Genomic DNA, 18,478 nt, shown 5'->3' with positions numbered 1-18,478 from the left:
TTTGGACCAACAATCCTGCTGGTAGAAATCCACTGAGAAGAAGAGGCACAGATAAGCAGGTTCTCCACTAACAGCAGCGTCAATAGACCAACTGCATCTGAAATCTATTGCTCTTTCAGTACCTTTACTGTTGCTTTTGCTTTTTGTACTTACCTGTGTAACTCACATGTCAGTACAACTTGTACTCGGGGTTGCCAAAAGGCCTTTTTTTTTGTGGGAAGAAAAATACATTCTTAACAGAATAACACATGAAATCCCAAATGATTGACAGCTGATTCATTCAGGAGAATTCATTCGTGCAACCTCACGAAATAGACGGTGCTAGAGGCTTGTAGTGGTACGTTTCATTTGTGGCAAAAGGGGATACAAAGAGGGGAACCTTCTCGTTGAGTAGAGCGGGGTTATGCAGAATTGAATTGAGTGACACAGCTGATTTGATTACGGACTATCTAGTCCTCTCGTGCTTCCTCAGAGATCAACAGTCTTTGCTGTAGGTCAAAGGTGTGAATTCAGGTCCCTCTCCTTCTCCCCCTCCGCTGTTTGTATTTCAATAGCTATTGTAAATGTGTTAAGACAAAACCACCTCCTCTCCAACCGCAAGGCTGCACTTCCAGCGGCAGCAAAATCCCCAAATCCAATCTTCTTGATTGGATCTCAGATATAATGTGGAAGTGTCAAATCTAGACCGTAGCCAGCGACACTCTTTTTCCTGTCATAAACACTTGGAGGTGGAACTGGTTTTCTACTCCCTGCTTAGGTGTTTGAGGTCGACACATCTGATTGGTGGTGGGAGGCGGTAGGTGCTACAGCTCACTTCCCCTGCATTAAGATGGCTCCCATCATGCTCCCTGTGACTGCTCCATTGTTATGCTAATGCAAAGCAAATTATGCTGTTCATAAAACCCAGGTTTTTCCCGTTTCGCGTTTTTTGCCTTTTCTCTGTTCTATATTTACCTTCTATTGTTACCGCAATCACAGTTGTCATCTTTGACAAGCAACCCAAAAGAAATGTGCTCACACAAACGCACACTATCGTGCATAGACGCACAATCACACGCTCCCACGCATGCACTGAAAAGTAATGCCGAAGTGAGCGTCTTCGGGGGTTCTCTGACGAGGAGAACTCGGGCGGTTCATTCGTGCAATCATGTTTTTCTTCTGACATTTTCCAGTTGATTGCAATTGTCATCGGACTTGTGTTTTATCGTACAAGCTGGGGGAAGTGTACAGACACAAACACACACACATGAGCACAGACTCACAAATCAGTCCAATGCCCATATGCAAATGGACCAGGAGTTTGCATACTGTTAAGCCTGGGGACAATCCTTCATGAATAATGGAGTCACATATGACAGACGAAGGAGGATTGGGAAGCGCCATCGAGCGGGACAAAAAGAATTGTCACACTGAAACTCTTCCAATCGGATTGCGAGGAGATCAGCTCCCTTGATGAATTCCTCTTCAGGGAGTGTAGGAGAGAGGAAGAACGCGAAAGTTCGACAAAAGTGATTTTTGGCGCTGATGTGAGATGTGCTGTTAAAAGTCAATCAGTGTAGATACCATCATGGCAATCTCCGAGCCATTGGCTATCAGTCTCACCGTGATTTAGCCTCTGAGGGCAGCGGACAATATATCAGGGGTTTCCGGTGTTGTCAGCATATATCCGGATAGGCTAAGACTTCCTCTTGCGTGCGCCGGTCATTGTTTACGGTCAGATGAGCAACTTGAGACACAAGTCGGAGTTGAGAGATAACGCCTAAGACCGAATTGTTTCACAAGTTTACTCTCGGTGAACAGTCAATATTGAAAATTAAATAAAAAAAGCCAAATGTTCATCAGACGGATTCATGATGGGATTCCAGATTGCATTTGACCAATTCCTGCCCCTTTTGCTCTCAGCACGGACTACTATCAGGGTCGCTCAGTGGTAGAGCAGGGTAGTCTTTCAATCACATCCCCGGCTCCGCTCGTACATGTCGTCCTTGGGCAAGACACTTAACCCCAAATTGCTCCCGCAAGCTGCGCCTGTGGTGTATGGATGGATATAGATGACTAGTTTGAGTCCGGATGGGCAGCTGGCACCTTGCATGGTAGCCCAGCAGAGGAGTCTGTAGCCCTTTTGTCTTTGTTTTGAGTGCCATCACAGAGGATGGCTGGCCACTGGGCGCTGAGAAAAAGTGTCTGGGACTGTACACTTTAGGAGCTGATTATGGTAATGAGGGGCAGATCTGAACTAAAGGTGGGTCGGGATTAGGTGAGTGGGGAACAAGCAGGAAGAGCTAAAGACAGCTGCTGGAGTGTGAAGGAATGGCTCGGTCCACAGGAGAGGTTAGTGACAGGAAACGAGACCAAAACACTAACTACCTATATCAGGTTTTAACCCTCTGAACCCCAAGCAGTTTTGGGATGTTTTTTGGCTCCTGTCAAATGTTTCTCTCCGTGGTCTTTTGACAATTTATTTTACAAAAATTGGAAAACAATGGAATCTATACATCTAACATTTCTCCAAGTGTTACCAATGTTGAACATTTAAAAAATTTTTACAACCTCTACTTACAGCCTCTCCTGTCCTTTCCTCAATGCTCTGTGTTCAGCAGCCTGCAGTTCAGTCGAAGTTTCAAGGAATTTTGGTCACACGACTGTTAGTCTCAGGCAAAGTAATCATGGCTTCCTAGTTAACGCTGAGGAGCGCAGAATTATTTTTTTTTTACAGAATCTGGTTAAAGCAATAGGTTTATTCAGGGCGAGGCAATCGTAAAAAGCCTTTATTTTAGTGGCTAAATCATTTTTAAAAAGCCAACATCTTTCGACCACTGTCGCCCTCCTTCAGGGCATTTAGCAAACAAACAAAATGGGTGTGGCGAGGTTTTGGCAATTGTTTGAAGAAAACATGCTTTTCAAGCCTGTCAGTGGGTTTTGGGGTTCAGAGGGTTGCTCTGTGATGTTGATAATGTGACTCTATCTTCCTGGCATCAGTGTAATATCATTATAAGCTAATTTAATTCCAACTAAAATGCCGTATTTGGTATAATCTGTTTTGCCACTGCCCATCACCATCTGTCCATCCATGTTTAATTATTCCACCTTGTGTGTGCTTGCATGTGCAAGATAGAGAGAGACAGACAGACAGACAGATCGGTGCGTCGTGCTTATGAGACATGAGCAGTGAAAAAAAGGGCAGAGGATAATAAGGGATAATCGCGGCTTTATCCGGTCGCTGCCAATCACGCAGGCTGGAGGATTGAGAGACGAAGACAGCGGGCCGTGCAGCCCCACGTCGATACCCTCGACCAGCCGTCCGCTCCCACTGCGATAGCCTGTAATAAGAGCTCTAACCCTTAGATGAGAACCCTAATCCAGCCATCCACTCACACTCACACTCTGGCCTCATCCGCATCCCACACTGATCCTCTGTTTCTGCTTAACTGGGAGGCAGATGGAAAGGAACGCTTCTTCTTCGAGGAAGAAAAGGGGGAATGTGAAGAGGTGGAGAGAGAGAGATGGAGAGTAAGCAGGATGAGGACAGATAGGGGGGGGGGGGGGAGAGGCTGGAGGGAAAGGGAGGAAAATGCAAAGAGACAAGAAAAGATACAGGGTCATACTTCAAACCTTACTGAACACAAAGAGAGACCAAGAAGTAGGCGAGAAAGGACAATTTATATTTTGAATTTTGAGTGTTTCCGGTAGCCTAGTTTCTCCTCCACAAAGACCTGGGAAAGCTGCAGAATAAAAGCAGAGTGAGACAGAGAAAAAAAGAGATGGATGGAGAGAGTGTGGGTGATGATGAAGCAGCTAAATTGTCATGGTTACCATCGCCGGTGCAGTGCGTGAGAAGGCTGCGTGCGCACATGTGTGTGTGTGTGTGTGTGCGTGTGCATGTGTGTTTAAAGTAGAACACAGGGCTTGCAATGTCAACAAATGTCATTTGATATACTTTATGTAGACATGGTGTAATCCTCGTGATTTGTGTTTTCTTTTTATACATTGTGACGTCAAACCGGCATTTATTGCTGCGTCACTTGCTCCCGTTAGTATGACTCACGGTACACGGTGTGTTTATTATGCGTATACATCCCTGTATGTGTGCTGTCTTTCTTTTTTCAAGCAATGTATCTTTGCGGAGGAGTCGTGAAGTGAAAGTGATGATTAAGAAACATCCAGTAGCCTACAGTTCCTCTCTAAACAGTGGGAGTTTGTTGTCCCACTACACGTTCCTCGGAAAATTTGGTTTTCAAACTGACTGTCTTTACAATCACTGTTTCATCGCTTTTCCTTTTTTTCACGATTTTCTCTTTTTGAACCTCGTTTGTCATCTTTTGTCAACTTCGTCGTACGAGCAGACACACTTGTTTGGAGTCACGCTTTTAGAAAAAGAAGCAAAAAAAGAACGCCCCAACAATCGACTGTCACCGTGTCACAAAAGGTAGAAAATCAAAGAAAGCCAATTATGTCGCGTTCAGCCTCCGGAGTTTCTCCCACCACTCTCCCCTCATGTGCTCTTCTTCTTCTTCTGCTCCACCCCAAATCCTTTCAATTTATCGATATAGTTGTCAGAGTTGCAAAACACTCTTGATGACAAAGTCTGACAAACAGCTACACACACACACACACACACACACGTTTGTGCACAAACACGTGTTCCTACATTCGCGACAAAGGAGGCCGTGTGATCTCTGCTCTCTGAGGCGCTTTATGTCAGTCATTACTCAGCCGCCTCTTCTTCTCATTCTCTTTTTTTGTGTCATTTTCATCAGTTCCTCCAATTTCTCTCAACTCTCCCCCTTTTTCTGTCCTCCTCTTGTCATCCCTCTCTCTCTCTCTCTCTTTTCAGGTGTTTACACATGTCAGCCTGTTTTCTAATCACACCATCTCCTCTGACTAGTTGAGATCTCTCTTCATCCCTCTGACTATCCGAGGGTAAAATAAATGCAGCCTAAAAAACATAGCGATTGCCTCGAGGAAACAGTCAACATCTGCTCAACGCTAATTGGCTGCCGAGTGGTTTTCACCTTGTTCCAGTTGATTTTCAGTTGAGAATAAAACTTGAGCTTCCGCCAAGACTAAAGGAAACAAGATTGAAAGTTAACATTGAACCATGTCGGTCATACCTGCCTTGTTAGGTAAACCGACCCGTTCTCACTCCCAACTCGTTAAATACTGACGCTTGGTCTGTGCCCCCCGACGTCTGATACCGAGGCACCCTTTAGCGTCTGTATGAGACACTTCGGGCTTTCAACTGACTCCAATTTAAACCCATCCACGTCATTATTTGACGATCAGAGGAACTTAGTATAAAAAGTGAGAGTCGTGGTGGACTGTTGGGAAAAACAAACAGACTTTCACCGAGGAGACCGTTGTTTATGTCCCGTTATTTCACAGTAAATTATGTACTTAATGCCTGTTACGTAAAAAGACTATTTACTTTACACAACAAACGTATGTAATAACCCATGCCACAATCTTTTGCTAAGCCTAACCAAGTAGTTTTGTTGCCTAAACCTAACCACGAAGACCTAAAAGACCGACCGACGTTGTCTAATGGCAAACAAAGTGATGGCAGCAGACAGCTCAGCATGGACAGGAGAGTGTATTTCAGCTGCTACATGATGGTACACTGACAGTCCCCATCTGCACTACAGCTGAACCCTTAAAAATACTCCTCAAATTACCATCCTCTCCTCCGTCTGAGGCAGCCTATTACTTTCGAAGCAGAGGAAATCTTTTGTGTTTTGTGTTTCAGGATTGCTGAATGTCAGCCCATCTCATCTTCTTCCGAGAGATTGGGGCGTTTTTTTTTCCGAATCTCTCCCCACTTTCTTTTCGATCCTCTGGTCTCCTAATAATTCTTTTGTTCTCTCACACATGCGCACAAACTTTTTTTTTCATTAACTTTCCATTAGTGCATATGGCCTTTTGCTTGTGTGTCAGACCTTTCTTCGCTTTGTGTTTCTCTGCCAAGTGTGTTGCATTGAATTTTGTTTGCTCATGTCTCGGTATGTGTTGCCTTGTGCTTGTTGATTTCTTTTTGGCATATAGCATCTTTTTTAAATCAGTGACGAAACAATAATGACATCTATGGACTGCAGTTGCAGTCCTGTAAATGTCAAATGGCATTTATTATTTTCTTTGACTTGTTTTTGCGGTTTGAGAGAAGTTATGCTGAGAAGAAGCTGCAGTGTGAATGAAAAAGGAAGACAGAGAGACACACTGCTGATGGTATCTCTATATCATTAAGATACCGTAAGACAAAGTTGCCACCATGATTACTCACTATCTCAATGTAATATATTGTCATGAAACCACTTAAACGTTATGTTTTAGTTTTTCATCACAATATATTCCATTACAACACATTGTATGTTACCATAAATACCCCGGCTACAATATCAGCCAACAAGGTGGTGCTCGTGTTGTATTTGATCGCTTAAAATGTAAAATTAAACATCAATATCTACCTGGAAAAGAAAAATGCTGCGTGCACATGGCAAAGGGCCACTAGACCACAGCATTACGGTTTTTTTCCACGATATAAAGCTGATGTTGCAGACATGTTACAATTGTACATTTGGAGTCGTGTTTCTGCCCACCAGACGAATGCAACTCCGATATTCACTCTCCTTTTAGCTCTGGTTTGGTCTCCACCAACTCTTTGGGGCTGTATCTTTCTCTTTAGCTGCTGAATGCCACACTACCTGGTCGTGAATGCAGGAGCGCTTTCCAGTGACACATTTGTGACATACCATGGATGAAGGCGACATGTAGAAGTGTGCCTGAACAATTACAATTCAAGATATTCGATTAAGTAGAAAACTCGTCACTATCAGGTGCTGAACAGAAAGCTTCCAGTCCAGCCTTCATTCTCTCTGTTGACTACTACTCAGATATCAAATTAACTACATAGCTGCCATGAAAACATCTGCAAGCTTATTAACATTTTAGTCAAAGACCAAGAGATTGTAGCCTTTGTGTATTCTCTGCATGAATATTGATCCCTGCGGTCGTCTGAACTACGAGCTGCTGGAGAGGAGCTTGGTTACGACAGAGCCCGGAGCTATCAATACATTTTTACAGTTCTTTTCTATCACACACCTTTTTTTTATTGTCATTAAAGCAGAGCAGCAACGAAGCAACCTTTCAAGTAAGATCTGTATGAAAAGGGATTAGAATCGACCGCAGATACTCTTGAATACATGGCTGTGCGACAAATGTAGCGTAGTGGGACCCCATCACCCGCCGGCTGTGGATGTGAACACATTAGCTTGGGAGCATTTGAGAAAAAGTGATGTGAGCGGACGAGGAGAAGACATTGCAACTGCTTCCCTAATGGGGGGGATGGAGACTTCATTCTGCATCACAGTGAACATAGAGAGTGGTAACAAGACGATGTTATTACCTGCAGCTTTCCACGGCACACTTTAAAATGAGCTCCAGTCGTCAGGTACCACAAAGACAGACAAATTGATTTTACATACATCAGATATTCCTGTTCGTTCCCTTTTCTTTGTTTTGTTGTTGTTATGTTTCGCAGCTAACATTTGTGTGTTTATTAGGTCTGGGGCTGCAGCAGCCGTATCTGTTTCACACACTGCCAAAGTTAGTGTTGTCTTCTCTTTTTAACTCTGAAACTCTTTTATTTTGTGGCATCTTCCTGTTGTAGTGCACATCTCTTACACTTGTTTTGGCCACGCTGCCGCATACACAGCTGTTGAAGCCAGTTTGGGAAGTTCAAAATGAGCCTTTTGATAGTTTCAATTATGTTGCAATCATCCTCTTTTCTCTAATCTGTAATCTCAGCTGCATGCTGATTAATTGCCATTTGCAAGTCTCTCATGCCTTCTGCCCTTTTGGCTGCTAGCTGACTATCATCAGTGGCTGCTGTCTCCTCCGCTCCTCTTCCTCCACTTCCTTCTCCTCTTCTTCTCCTCCTCCTCCTTTTCTTCTCCCCCCACAACCATTTGTTAAAGTTTGTCCGCGCGGTTTTCTGTTGTAGCGACACTGCATTTTTCTTCATGGTGTTTGAATCTTTTCATGGTCTTGCTCCCTGAGTATATAATCCGCTCACTACATGTGTTCTGGCACAACCCACAGACGCTCTGATTCAATTTTATACCACACCTAAATACCAGCTCAAAGAATTCCTGCAGCCCGAAGCTCTTAAACAACCTCCCTGAAAATCGGAGGCCTGTGGAAACCATGTGTTGCAAGACGTCTGTAGTGATATCCCTCTCAATGGAGCTCATGGTGACGCAGATAATTCAATTGGCAGAGACGGAGACGTCAAGTGGCTCTATAGGTTTGAGCAGCCCACTGTCAACCATTTGTTGACAGTGCTGTACATTACAGTAGGCTTTATATAAGGCCGTCGCATACTAAGTCTGTCTTTGTTGCATAACAGCACTGTGGGACGGAAGATGTTGCAGGAGAGGATGAATGAACACAAATCTCTCCCTGAATCCAACATGACAGGGTGAAATCTGTGATGCTCCCTGTACGCTTTAATGGAGGGACGCTACGAGTCCCTCCATCATAGAAGTAAGAGTGGAAACAAAACAAGAGTGACCCACGAAATGACTTGGAAAAAGTGATGGGGACTAAGACCAGATACGTGCCATTCAGGTCCCAAACAATAACTTAGATTGACCCATGAGAGTCCAATACCTATATCTTTCCTGCTTTGAGTCGTTGTGTTTTGTGAAATGCCGTTGTGTTTTAAATAAACTGACCACAAATTGGGCAGCTGTGGCTCAGAGTCCTCCAGTCCGCATGTCTAAAGTGTCCTTTGGCAAGATCCGGAACGCCAAACTTCTCCTGAAGGCTGAGCCATCGGTGTGTGAATGTGCGTGAATGTATATTTAGATTAGAGCCTGATAGGCAGGGTTGGCACCTTGCACGGCAACCCCCTGCCATCAGTGTATGAGTGGGTGTTTGTGACTTTGAGTGACCTGGAATACTTGAAAGGCGCTATATAAAAATGCAAGTCTTTACGTTACTTTTCTCGCCTGACAACATATTAAAAGTTAATAAAGCGTCATATTAACAGCTTTTAGCTTGGCTCTAAATCTCACGAGACCGGTCTCAAGGCACCCAGACGCAATGCATTGTGGGGCAGTTGATTGTTTTATTCATACATGGTATGAATAGTATGAATAGTACAGAACTATATGATTTCAAACCCAGCCATACTGCAGGTTGACGAGCTGATGAGCAGCAGGTGAGGAGAACGAGCAGAGCCAGGAGACCACGCCCACACCGGCACACGCAGACAAAACATAAACACAGTCAGAGAGAGAGGGGGGGGGACACTGAGAACACTGGGAAGAGGAACCTGAAGGAAACTGAAGAGCCACAGCCGTAGCAGTGTTTTCTCTGTGTACGGAAGAACCAAAATAAATCTGTGTATCAGGCTCTCTGAACTTTCTAGTAAGGTGAGAAAACAACCACACCGCCATCATCTCTTAAAGAATAGCCTGAAGGAACCCAGAACCCTCTCTCACCACCTCACATGACTTCAGGGCTGCATAACTTTGCGGCACTCCTGGTCGCCTCGTACTCCAAAAAAAGGAACATAACTCATGTTGACACACAAGCCCCACAACCCCTCGCTGAAACCGTTCCATAACAGTCAGCGCTATGGTGTAAAACCTCCACCGTCATCTGTCACACGCAGCGCAGTGAGCATCAGCATCGTCCCACACTCCTGGCTCTGGGCCATGCATATTGGATGAGCATGTAACCTACATCCATCCATGCTTCTGTCGGCTGCGGGGGGGGTTCCCCTGATCAAACAGGTTCGGGGTGTAACGGTGTCCCCAGGAATGTGCTTTACGTGGTGTTGATTCATTCCCTTGTCAAAAGAGATCAATGCCCTGCTGATTGGACTTGGGTTTTTAAACCCAAGGCCTTGAGGGTGGGTTCTTTAAATGGGTGTTCTGAATGTGTTAAGGCTATAATAATAAAGATGTAATGGCGGTTTTATTGAGGTGTGATCAGGGTGGGGTAAAACATTAATTAATGCATTTCAAATATTTCATAAAAATGGTACAAGATGTGTTTGATTTATGTTACCTGGCAAACCCAATGTTCGCTTTTGGGGTTATTAACCAGCACGGCATTATTAATCAAAGTGTATCCCTGGTTTTATAGAGCTGCTGTAAATGTGTACGGAATTTTAAAAAATAAATAAAAAAGAGAAATGGAGAGATAGCAGGTGTATGAGACATTGAGGTCGACAAACTCCCACTGATGAGAGTGAATGGGAGGTGTTAATGTTGGGATTTACTAAAGCGGCATAAAAGCAGCCAAATGGTGAGGGAAATATAAAGCAGGCCGGCCAAGGAGAAACGTAATCGCTGCGAGGCCGTGAATCATTTTTGCTGCGCACCACATTTAACTGGTGAAGCGGATCAATCCTTAATCACACAGTTTTAGCTTTCTGTCTGACAAAAATGACAAAAGATCTGTGCTTTCTCTGTCTCTCTTTTTGTCCCAGATTCTGATCGGGGAAGTGACCAGTTTCTTTGTGAAGACAGAGGGAGCTCAGGAGAAGACCATAGTGACCGCCGACTGCTGTTATTTCAACCCTCTCCTCCGCAGGATTGTACGTTTTCTGGGTCAGTTATAGTGCTAAAGATCAGAGGTTCTGCAGCTTGGACTGAATAGAGCCTCTGTGCTCTGGGACCGAGGCTCATTTAGACTTGTACCAGCACTCCTACAAGGCCAGAGAGAGAGAGAGAGAGAGAGAGCTTGTCCTTCTTATGTCTCCTGTGGACTCATTTTCCCTCTCTTTATGTTCTGCTGATGATCTTTTTCATCATCTCTGTAGCCTGTATTTATCCAAATTATGAATCTTAGTGATGGACCATAGCTATGAAAGCAAAGGCCAGGTCTGTCTGGCATTTCACTCCCACACAGTTAGAAGTCAGCGTAAGCATTTAATCCACATTTAAGTGCTTGTTTCGCACCAGTCTCATTGACTCACTTATTTTGTGTTTACATACACACACCCCTCCCTCTTTTCCCACTGCGTCTCTTTTTTCCCCCCGTTACACAGGTGTCTACTCCTTCGGGCTCTTCACCACCACCATCTTTGCCAATGCCGGTCAAGTGGTGACAGGAAACCAAACGCCGCACTTCCTGTCCGCCTGCAGGCCAAACTACACGGCTCTGGGCTGCCATTCTCCGGTGCACTACATCGCCGAGCGCCGGGCCTGCACAGGAAATCCGTACCTGGTGGCGTCCGCCCGCAAGTCCTTCCCCTCCAAAGACGCGGCGCTCAGCTTTTACTCAGCCATCTACACGGTGGTAGGGAAACTTTAGGGGGTGTGCAATGGGTTGATGGGAGACACACCGGGGGCTGTGACCAAGGGATTTATTAATGGTTGATGAATCGTTTACTGGTGCTTTATAAATCAGCTAGGAGGAGGGAGAGAGAATAACTTTACAACACACCTTAAATAAAGGCACCAAACACATTTTGTACTTTGCAAATTACCCTTTGCTAAGCCCCGCCCCTCAATTGCAGACTGGCCAATCATAGCGTACGCTTCTCTCTGAAATACCTTTTTCCAAAAAAATCAGATATTAATTCAGTCAGAGCGGTAAAGAAAAGGACTACACACTTTCTTACATTTGACACACACATTCAAGAATTTCTTTCAATATTTGGAAAACATAGCTGAAATTGGCAACACACACATGAACACAAACACACACACATACATACACACACACACATGAAAACACAAACATGGCAGTGTGTTTACGACGCTTTCTTTTGTACTCCATGGAACCCTTCAGCTGCTCTGAAATCACTGCGGAGTGCGGCCTCTTGTGGCTCATTCAAGCTTTTCACCGTTGTGAATTGTCTCAGCCAGCTGACTGAAGACTTGTTCACGGTGCATCTCACCATGAACAAATAACATGGCGTTTTGATTTAATTTGAAATATATCTCTGTCCTCCAGATGTACGTGACCCTGGTGTTCCGGACCAAAGGGACCCGTCTGACTAAGCCCACCTTGTGCCTGGTGCTGCTGTCTCTGGCCGTGCTGGTGGGGGTGGTGAGGGTGACTGAACACAGAAACCACTGGAATGATGTCCTGGCTGGGTTTGTCACCGGAGGGGCCATCGCTGCCTTCCTGGTGAGAGGGAGGGAGATATGGGGAAGGGAGGGTGGAGGAAGAGATGGATGGAATTTCAGAGATCAAAAACGAATTGGGTTGCGATGTTTTTTTTAAAAAGTGGTTGCCCAGAAAAAAAGTTTGGGAAACACTTTGATGGACTCACACACACTGTCACACCTATGAAAGTGAATGGACTGATCTGAGTCTTTATCATGGTACTTTCAAATAGCGTAATTTGGACTTGGGCCCTCTTGGCCTAAATCAATTTTCTGCAAAAGTTAACTTTAAAGATCAAAGTGCCCCCTGTGGTTCATCCCTATCTTCCCATGTCTCCTACAATATGTCATTCTTTTTGTCTCCCTCTCATACTGCAAGTGTCCTCTTCAGTAATGTTCGGGTGCGCACTTTCACGCACCAGAAAAGCCTCCCTCTTCTGAGTGCAATGGAGGGGATCTCTGTCCTCCCTTTACCTTATAACTCTTTTCTCTGCTCTCCATCAGGTGTCATGTGTGATCAACAATTTCAAGCAGACCCAGATAGGAATGCCGACTCCTCCGCCTCCACAGCGTCCAGAGTCCGCGATCGGGCTTCCTCTCCTCAGCCTGCCCCGCGTGGAGAGTCCACTCGAAAAGTTAAGTGGCCTCCAGGTAAGGGGTGGGGGAAAACATCACGGAAAAAACATTGATCAAATAGTTGAAATAATCAAAAGTAGCACAAAGTGTCCATGATCATATTTTTGACTTAAAAGTGTCATTTGGTGAGCAAATACTTATTAGCCATGTTAGCAGCATGGCTATGGGGAATGCCACGCGGTCAGTCCACCCCTTTAGTCCAAAATGAAATACCAACAGAAATAGAATGTATGTAAACTAGAATGCACATTGAGCTGTTTTCAGTGGTCATATTACCAAAAGAAAGTAAAGAGGTGCCGTTAAGTGCTGACACAGCTCACCAGGAAGAGGGTGTACGCAGCTCCGTGGCTGGCTGACTAGTTAGCTATGTACCTTGTCCGTCTCCGGAGCGGCGGGGAATGAGGCGGACCCAGCGCTGTCGCGGGCCACCAGCCCGCTGCTCGGCTCATTTTCTGTAATCAGTGTAGCATTAAAGCATGGTGGAATTAGCAAGCTAGCTCACTAGCGCACTGCTAACCTATAAGCTATGTTGCTAATTCCACCATGCTGTAATGTAACACAGGTTACAGAAATTTAGCCGAACAAAGTTACCGCTCATCTGGCAATGTGCTTTCCTACGCTGTGACAAGAGCATGTGGATGAAGCATTAAGTTGCTAAATTTTACTGATTTACTCTGGCTCTCTACGCTTCGAAACATTACTACTCCAACGCTCGTTTTAGTCGTTACTGCAAAACTTCACCTAAATGAGTCGGCATCTTGCTATAAGTTGGTTTATTTAAACAGAAGTTAGCCCCATACAAGGGTTGAATCGGCATGTCCGCTCTGCTCCTATTCTATTTCTATGGAAATATATCAACAGCTATTAGACACTCATGCTCCCCAGAAGATGAATTTTGTTTATGCCCAAATACCTTTTAAAAAGCATATCATTCCCATCAGGTACCGCTGGGCTTTGAATTTAGTGATGCACATGTTAACATGATAAACTAAACATGTTGCACCACTGTGCCTACAGCCGCTAGCATGGCTGTAGACCTCATTTTTTTTAAAGTGTGTCAGGGTGTCTTCACTGATAATCTTAGTTGTTTCATGTGTGTGGATTTATGCTGACTTCCCACATGTTTTGAAATATTTTATACTCTTTGCTTCCCTCCCTCTCTATCTCTCCTAATCTTCTCTCTGTCCTCTTCCCTCCTGTTAGGCTCCAGGGCTACCGTATTCTGAGATCACATGACCATCAGCCAATCCCGTCCCCCACCCCTCCCGATGTGCTCCTCCCCTCACGGCGTTGCCTCACCAGCGCAGTCTAGACCTGTCCACTGAATACCCCCCGCCCTGCCCTGCCCACCCCGTAGGACGACATCCTCTCAGACGAGTCAAATCCACGCAGGTCTGAATGGTCCACCAATCACAGGAGGCAGAACAGCGCACACGTGCGTGTGGTGTGCATGGCTGAAACCTGTCATCCGCTAAGGACCAGCAGGAGAGGATACGTGTCCTTCTGTCCTTCTGTCCTGTTCTGTCCTGTTTGTCCTCCACGATGGCCTCCTTTTTTCCTTCAGGTGATAAAAGACCCAATGAAAGAACCCGCCAAAGCCAGAGCTGTTGAAGCAATACTGTGTCCCTATTTCCTTGTCCTGTTTTCCACAAAGACCCACAACAGAGACTTTAAAGACTGTTGGCTGGTGATGACTTGATGAAACACTTGATCAAATCAAAGTAATTCAGCGAAGCTGAGGGTTCGGGCATCTAAGAAAATTCCAATCGCTGGTGGATCGTCCTCAACAGACCATTTTGCAACACTCAGGACAATACAATGGGGACAAAAAGGGACAATATTAGAATCAAAGACCTTTATGTAATCAAAATGCAGGTACTGTCGAGTATTATGGCACAGATTTTTATTTCTGTCCGCAAAACAAACAAGAGTCGAAGAGGAAAGCACCTTTGTAAATTATGGCACAGATGAACCTATTTGGTGTTCAGTGAACTGTGTTGTGTCTTATTTGTTTATGGGGGGGGATTTGGGTTTGATCTCTGACAGAAGAGAGATTCATACACACTAGGGCTGTGCTTGTGATACTACCATTTGTTTTTGGGGCATCGGTTAATTTATCCCTGAACTAGATTTGCCATCATCTCTCCAAATGTCTTTTACTGACTATTCAGGTGTGTGTTTTCTAAAAGCTGTAGGTTCTACGTCCATGCTGTGAAATATTTGGAAGGTTTTATCATTCGACTTACTGCCTGTTCCCATGTGGACTTCTTCGTTGGTGTTAGTTTGCATAAAATGTCCCCGTTTCTTTTTCTTTCTCTACCTGTATCTAAATGTTACCCCTTTGCTTTCCGAAGCGATTGTGTGATGAGAGTAGTTCGGCGTCAGTTGTTGACGCCACTGTTTTATCCGTCCTGTTCAGCTGTTTCCTCACACGGACTTTAGGGAACCAATGGCACAGATCAGTGTGTAACACAGAGGTAGGACCTCTTGAGTTTTGTATAGTTTTGTACAGTAAATAGGTTTCTTTACACGGTATATACTACATTATCATTATGTTTAAATAGTGTGAACAATGTGAAGCTACCTGAACCTGTCCTGCAGGAACACGAGTCGAGGCCTGGTCTGAAGCAGGAATGTAGCGCGGTGGAGCAGTGTGTGAAATCGAACAGCATGCGCTCGCTGTGTTTGGCTCACAACTTGCTTTGGATCTGCTTCGTTCAAAAGGACACCGCAGGGCAGGTTATTGTAGTAGGAGAGTACGCGATGGGTTATATAAAGACATTTTATCAAGCGTGCGTGCGTGTACGTGCGCGTGCTTATTGAGATTTGTGTGTATGTTTATAATGAGCACATTGTATGGCAGCAAAACTGTTAATTTGGCAATCTTTTTTTCTTCAGTTAAACCGTCAAAAGTAGCTGCTATAATTACACACTTGTGCTTGTGTGTAACTGCAGGCCTTCAAAGGACCCCTGCCAAGGCGTCCCTAACAATGCCTGTTAAAGCAGAAGGCGCTCATTATAGCTTGGAGATTACTTAAAGAAAAACTTTTCAGTCTGGATTTTTTTTTGTAAACAACTGAAGGGGTGGAGAACACTGTAACTGTCCAAAATGATGTTATTTTCATGTTACAAATGTTTCTGTTTTGTATTTATTTACCAAAATAAATTGCAATTACCACACATCGCTGCCTGCGTTGCATTTTTCTCACTTGATTTGTTGTAATATCTCGCACTCTTCGGTAAGGATATATCTTTGCTGTTCTACCAGTTCCATTTGTTTAATGCTTTTACTTCAAATCATGAGCCATGACCACTCTACGTGAAAGTATTAAGAGACATTTTTGGTGGATATCAACTTGCATTAAAAGGAAAAGCACAGGTGTTACTAATAACGTTAACGATGGCTCTGTTCTATTTAAGTGTCCCAGCAAGTCACTCCGGTGTGAAGCACCCTATTCATTTTATTGTTTACACCTTTGTGTCAAAATAGACTGGAATGGTCTATCTAGCAAATTTTTTTAAATCAACGATTTCAAATATAGAGGATTTATTGAATCAAAAATGTAACTTATATTAAAGGAAAGGAAGTAATTAAAATATTTAAGAGAGCATCAGAGTTGTCCGCTGGCTCTTGTCTGTCAACAGACTTGCTGTATGAGCTACTGTATCATGGAGTTGCTATGTAACAACAACAAAATGTCCCATGATTTATTGTAATGAGGATAAAACACAACAGCATCTACTCGTGGACTGCTACAGAGCTCAAGAGGTCTGGTCCATGCTTCAAGGCCTTGGCCTAGTTTTTCATGTTAATTATAATTCTGTTATGTACAGTATGGTCTGTTAGATAAGAAGCGACGAAATCTTTTTCAACTCATTGTCAGCATTACATGTTTTAAACTGGAAAACTAGATGTGTCATGGTATGTGATCAGACAGTTATAGACAGCGATGTGGTTATAAAACACATACTCAGTGACCTCAGAAGGAGAAAAACTCTAGATAAAAACCTGATGCTGTAACGGTTTTTGTGTATTATGCATGTATATGTATACATTTTCTATGTATTTATGAACTGTAAACCTGTTTTAAACTTAATATAGCTTTTTTTTGGGAAAAAAAGCGTGTTTGACGTTCACTTCACTGACTCGAGTGGGTAACGATCGACTAAGGTGACAAAAATGTCAATATTACTTGTAGTTTCGTACGGGACACGAACAGCGGTCTCCCGTTCCTATGTTTGTTTGACCCACACCTACTTACATTAATTTGCAGTAAATTCAATGATGGGGATGTCAAAACAATTAAAACCCTAAACATGGCAGGAGACAGTGGATTTACTGCACGTCGCTTCAAAATGTTGTGGCAGTAAGGTGATACGGACACCAGGTGGCAGTGTTCACCATGTCAACCTGAGGACCTGAGTGTTTTTTTTTATTCACCAATTTTAATATTTAGGAAATTAAACAGCACTTTGGGAATGTCAATATATGCTAAAACAGAAAAGAGGATTTTAAAATGTTTTCCACACGAGGCCTCTGCTGGCCCACATTATGCATCAGTCATCAAGCTAATAAATGTAATGTAATGGCACAATTACTTTGAAATGTAGACAGAGGCCATCTCTCTCTCTCTCTCTCTCTCTCTCTCTCTCTCTCTCTCTCTCTCTCTCTCTCCTCTCTAAATTGCCCCAGTCTCTCCCCGCCCCCTCTTTGTGTTCCTTTGAGTTTGTGTTTGTCAGTCTTGTTAACGACAATGCACACACACACACACACACATACACACACACACACACACACACACACACACACACACACACGCACACAAACAGAGAACTCTCTGCACTCTCTCGACAACATTATCTTTTCCGGAAATTGCTTCTCAAGCACAGCCGGAGCCCCATTAGAAAAGAAGAGCTCTACGCTGTAACCTTTTTAAAAAGCCATTAGTGATGCACCTGCTTCTCTCTCACTCTCTCTCTCTCTCTGTTCCCATTTGTGTGTACTATTTGTCTCTCTTGTTAACACTGACACACACACACACACACACACACACACACACACACACACACACACACACACACACACACACACACACACACACAGTTCCTCCATCCTAATTGCCAGCTTCCCAGTTCCCAATCCTACAAACTGACCACTGAGCAGCAACAAGCATCCTTCCACTCTATTTAGAGTATGAATCACTGACATTTTAAAAGTTATGCGTCAGAGTGCGAAACCTCTAAATTACATGATTTACGCGACTTATTCTAATGGCTTGTGACTGTTGAGTCAATGTTTTGGACATGAGTAATTCCCTCTCAAAGCTACACACAGGGAAAACGAGATATTTCATAAAATGTCAGTGCAGTGAGGAGGCCGGGGTTTACTGCAGCAGAGATGAATGAGACATGATTCATGCAATGTTTGCCTAAATTTGAGCATACTGTACAAATGAGCTTTTAATTATAAATGCTGCTCCCACTTATAGTGATTTAGTGTTTTCGTCATAGTTTTCTGATACCTTACATATTGAAAGCTATTTGTCTGCATGAGACACAAGTGATTTTGTATTTTACTTACTTTAAGAGCTGCCAATCCTAAATAAATGGGAGTGACACGATATACTGACATGTATATGGCATAAACGTGTATTTCAGCACATGGTAAGACAAAAATATATGTGTGGTATAACATTAAATATATTAAAGGGGAACTCCACCGA

At 43.8% G+C, this 18,478-nt stretch overlaps 1 protein-coding gene across 1 annotated transcript in view; it reads left to right on the top strand.

Moving 5' to 3' along the window:
- Nucleotides 1–14,091, top strand: part of plppr2b (phospholipid phosphatase related 2b) — a 34,623-nt gene extending 20,532 nt beyond the window's left edge. The window contains exons 3-7 of the mRNA XM_076090733.1: nucleotides 10,493–10,613; nucleotides 11,054–11,304; nucleotides 11,965–12,141; nucleotides 12,624–12,754; nucleotides 13,959–14,091. Coding sequence (XP_075946848.1) covers nucleotides 10,493–10,613; nucleotides 11,054–11,304; nucleotides 11,965–12,141; nucleotides 12,624–12,754; nucleotides 13,959–14,067 — 789 coding nt within the window. The 3' untranslated portion in view covers nucleotides 14,068–14,091. The remainder of the gene's footprint in view (nucleotides 1–10,492; nucleotides 10,614–11,053; nucleotides 11,305–11,964; nucleotides 12,142–12,623; nucleotides 12,755–13,958) is intronic.
- The last annotated feature ends 4,387 nt before the right edge of the window (nucleotides 14,092–18,478 follow it).

Source organism: Anarhichas minor, unplaced genomic scaffold, assembly GCF_050575085.1.
Source record: "Anarhichas minor isolate MPS153535 unplaced genomic scaffold, ASM5057508v1 ptg000012l, whole genome shotgun sequence".
NCBI classification, from domain to species: Eukaryota; Metazoa; Chordata; class Actinopteri; order Perciformes; family Anarhichadidae; genus Anarhichas; species Anarhichas minor.
Note: the sequence above shows the minus strand (reverse complement) of the source record. Positions and strands in the feature narration are given on the sequence as shown.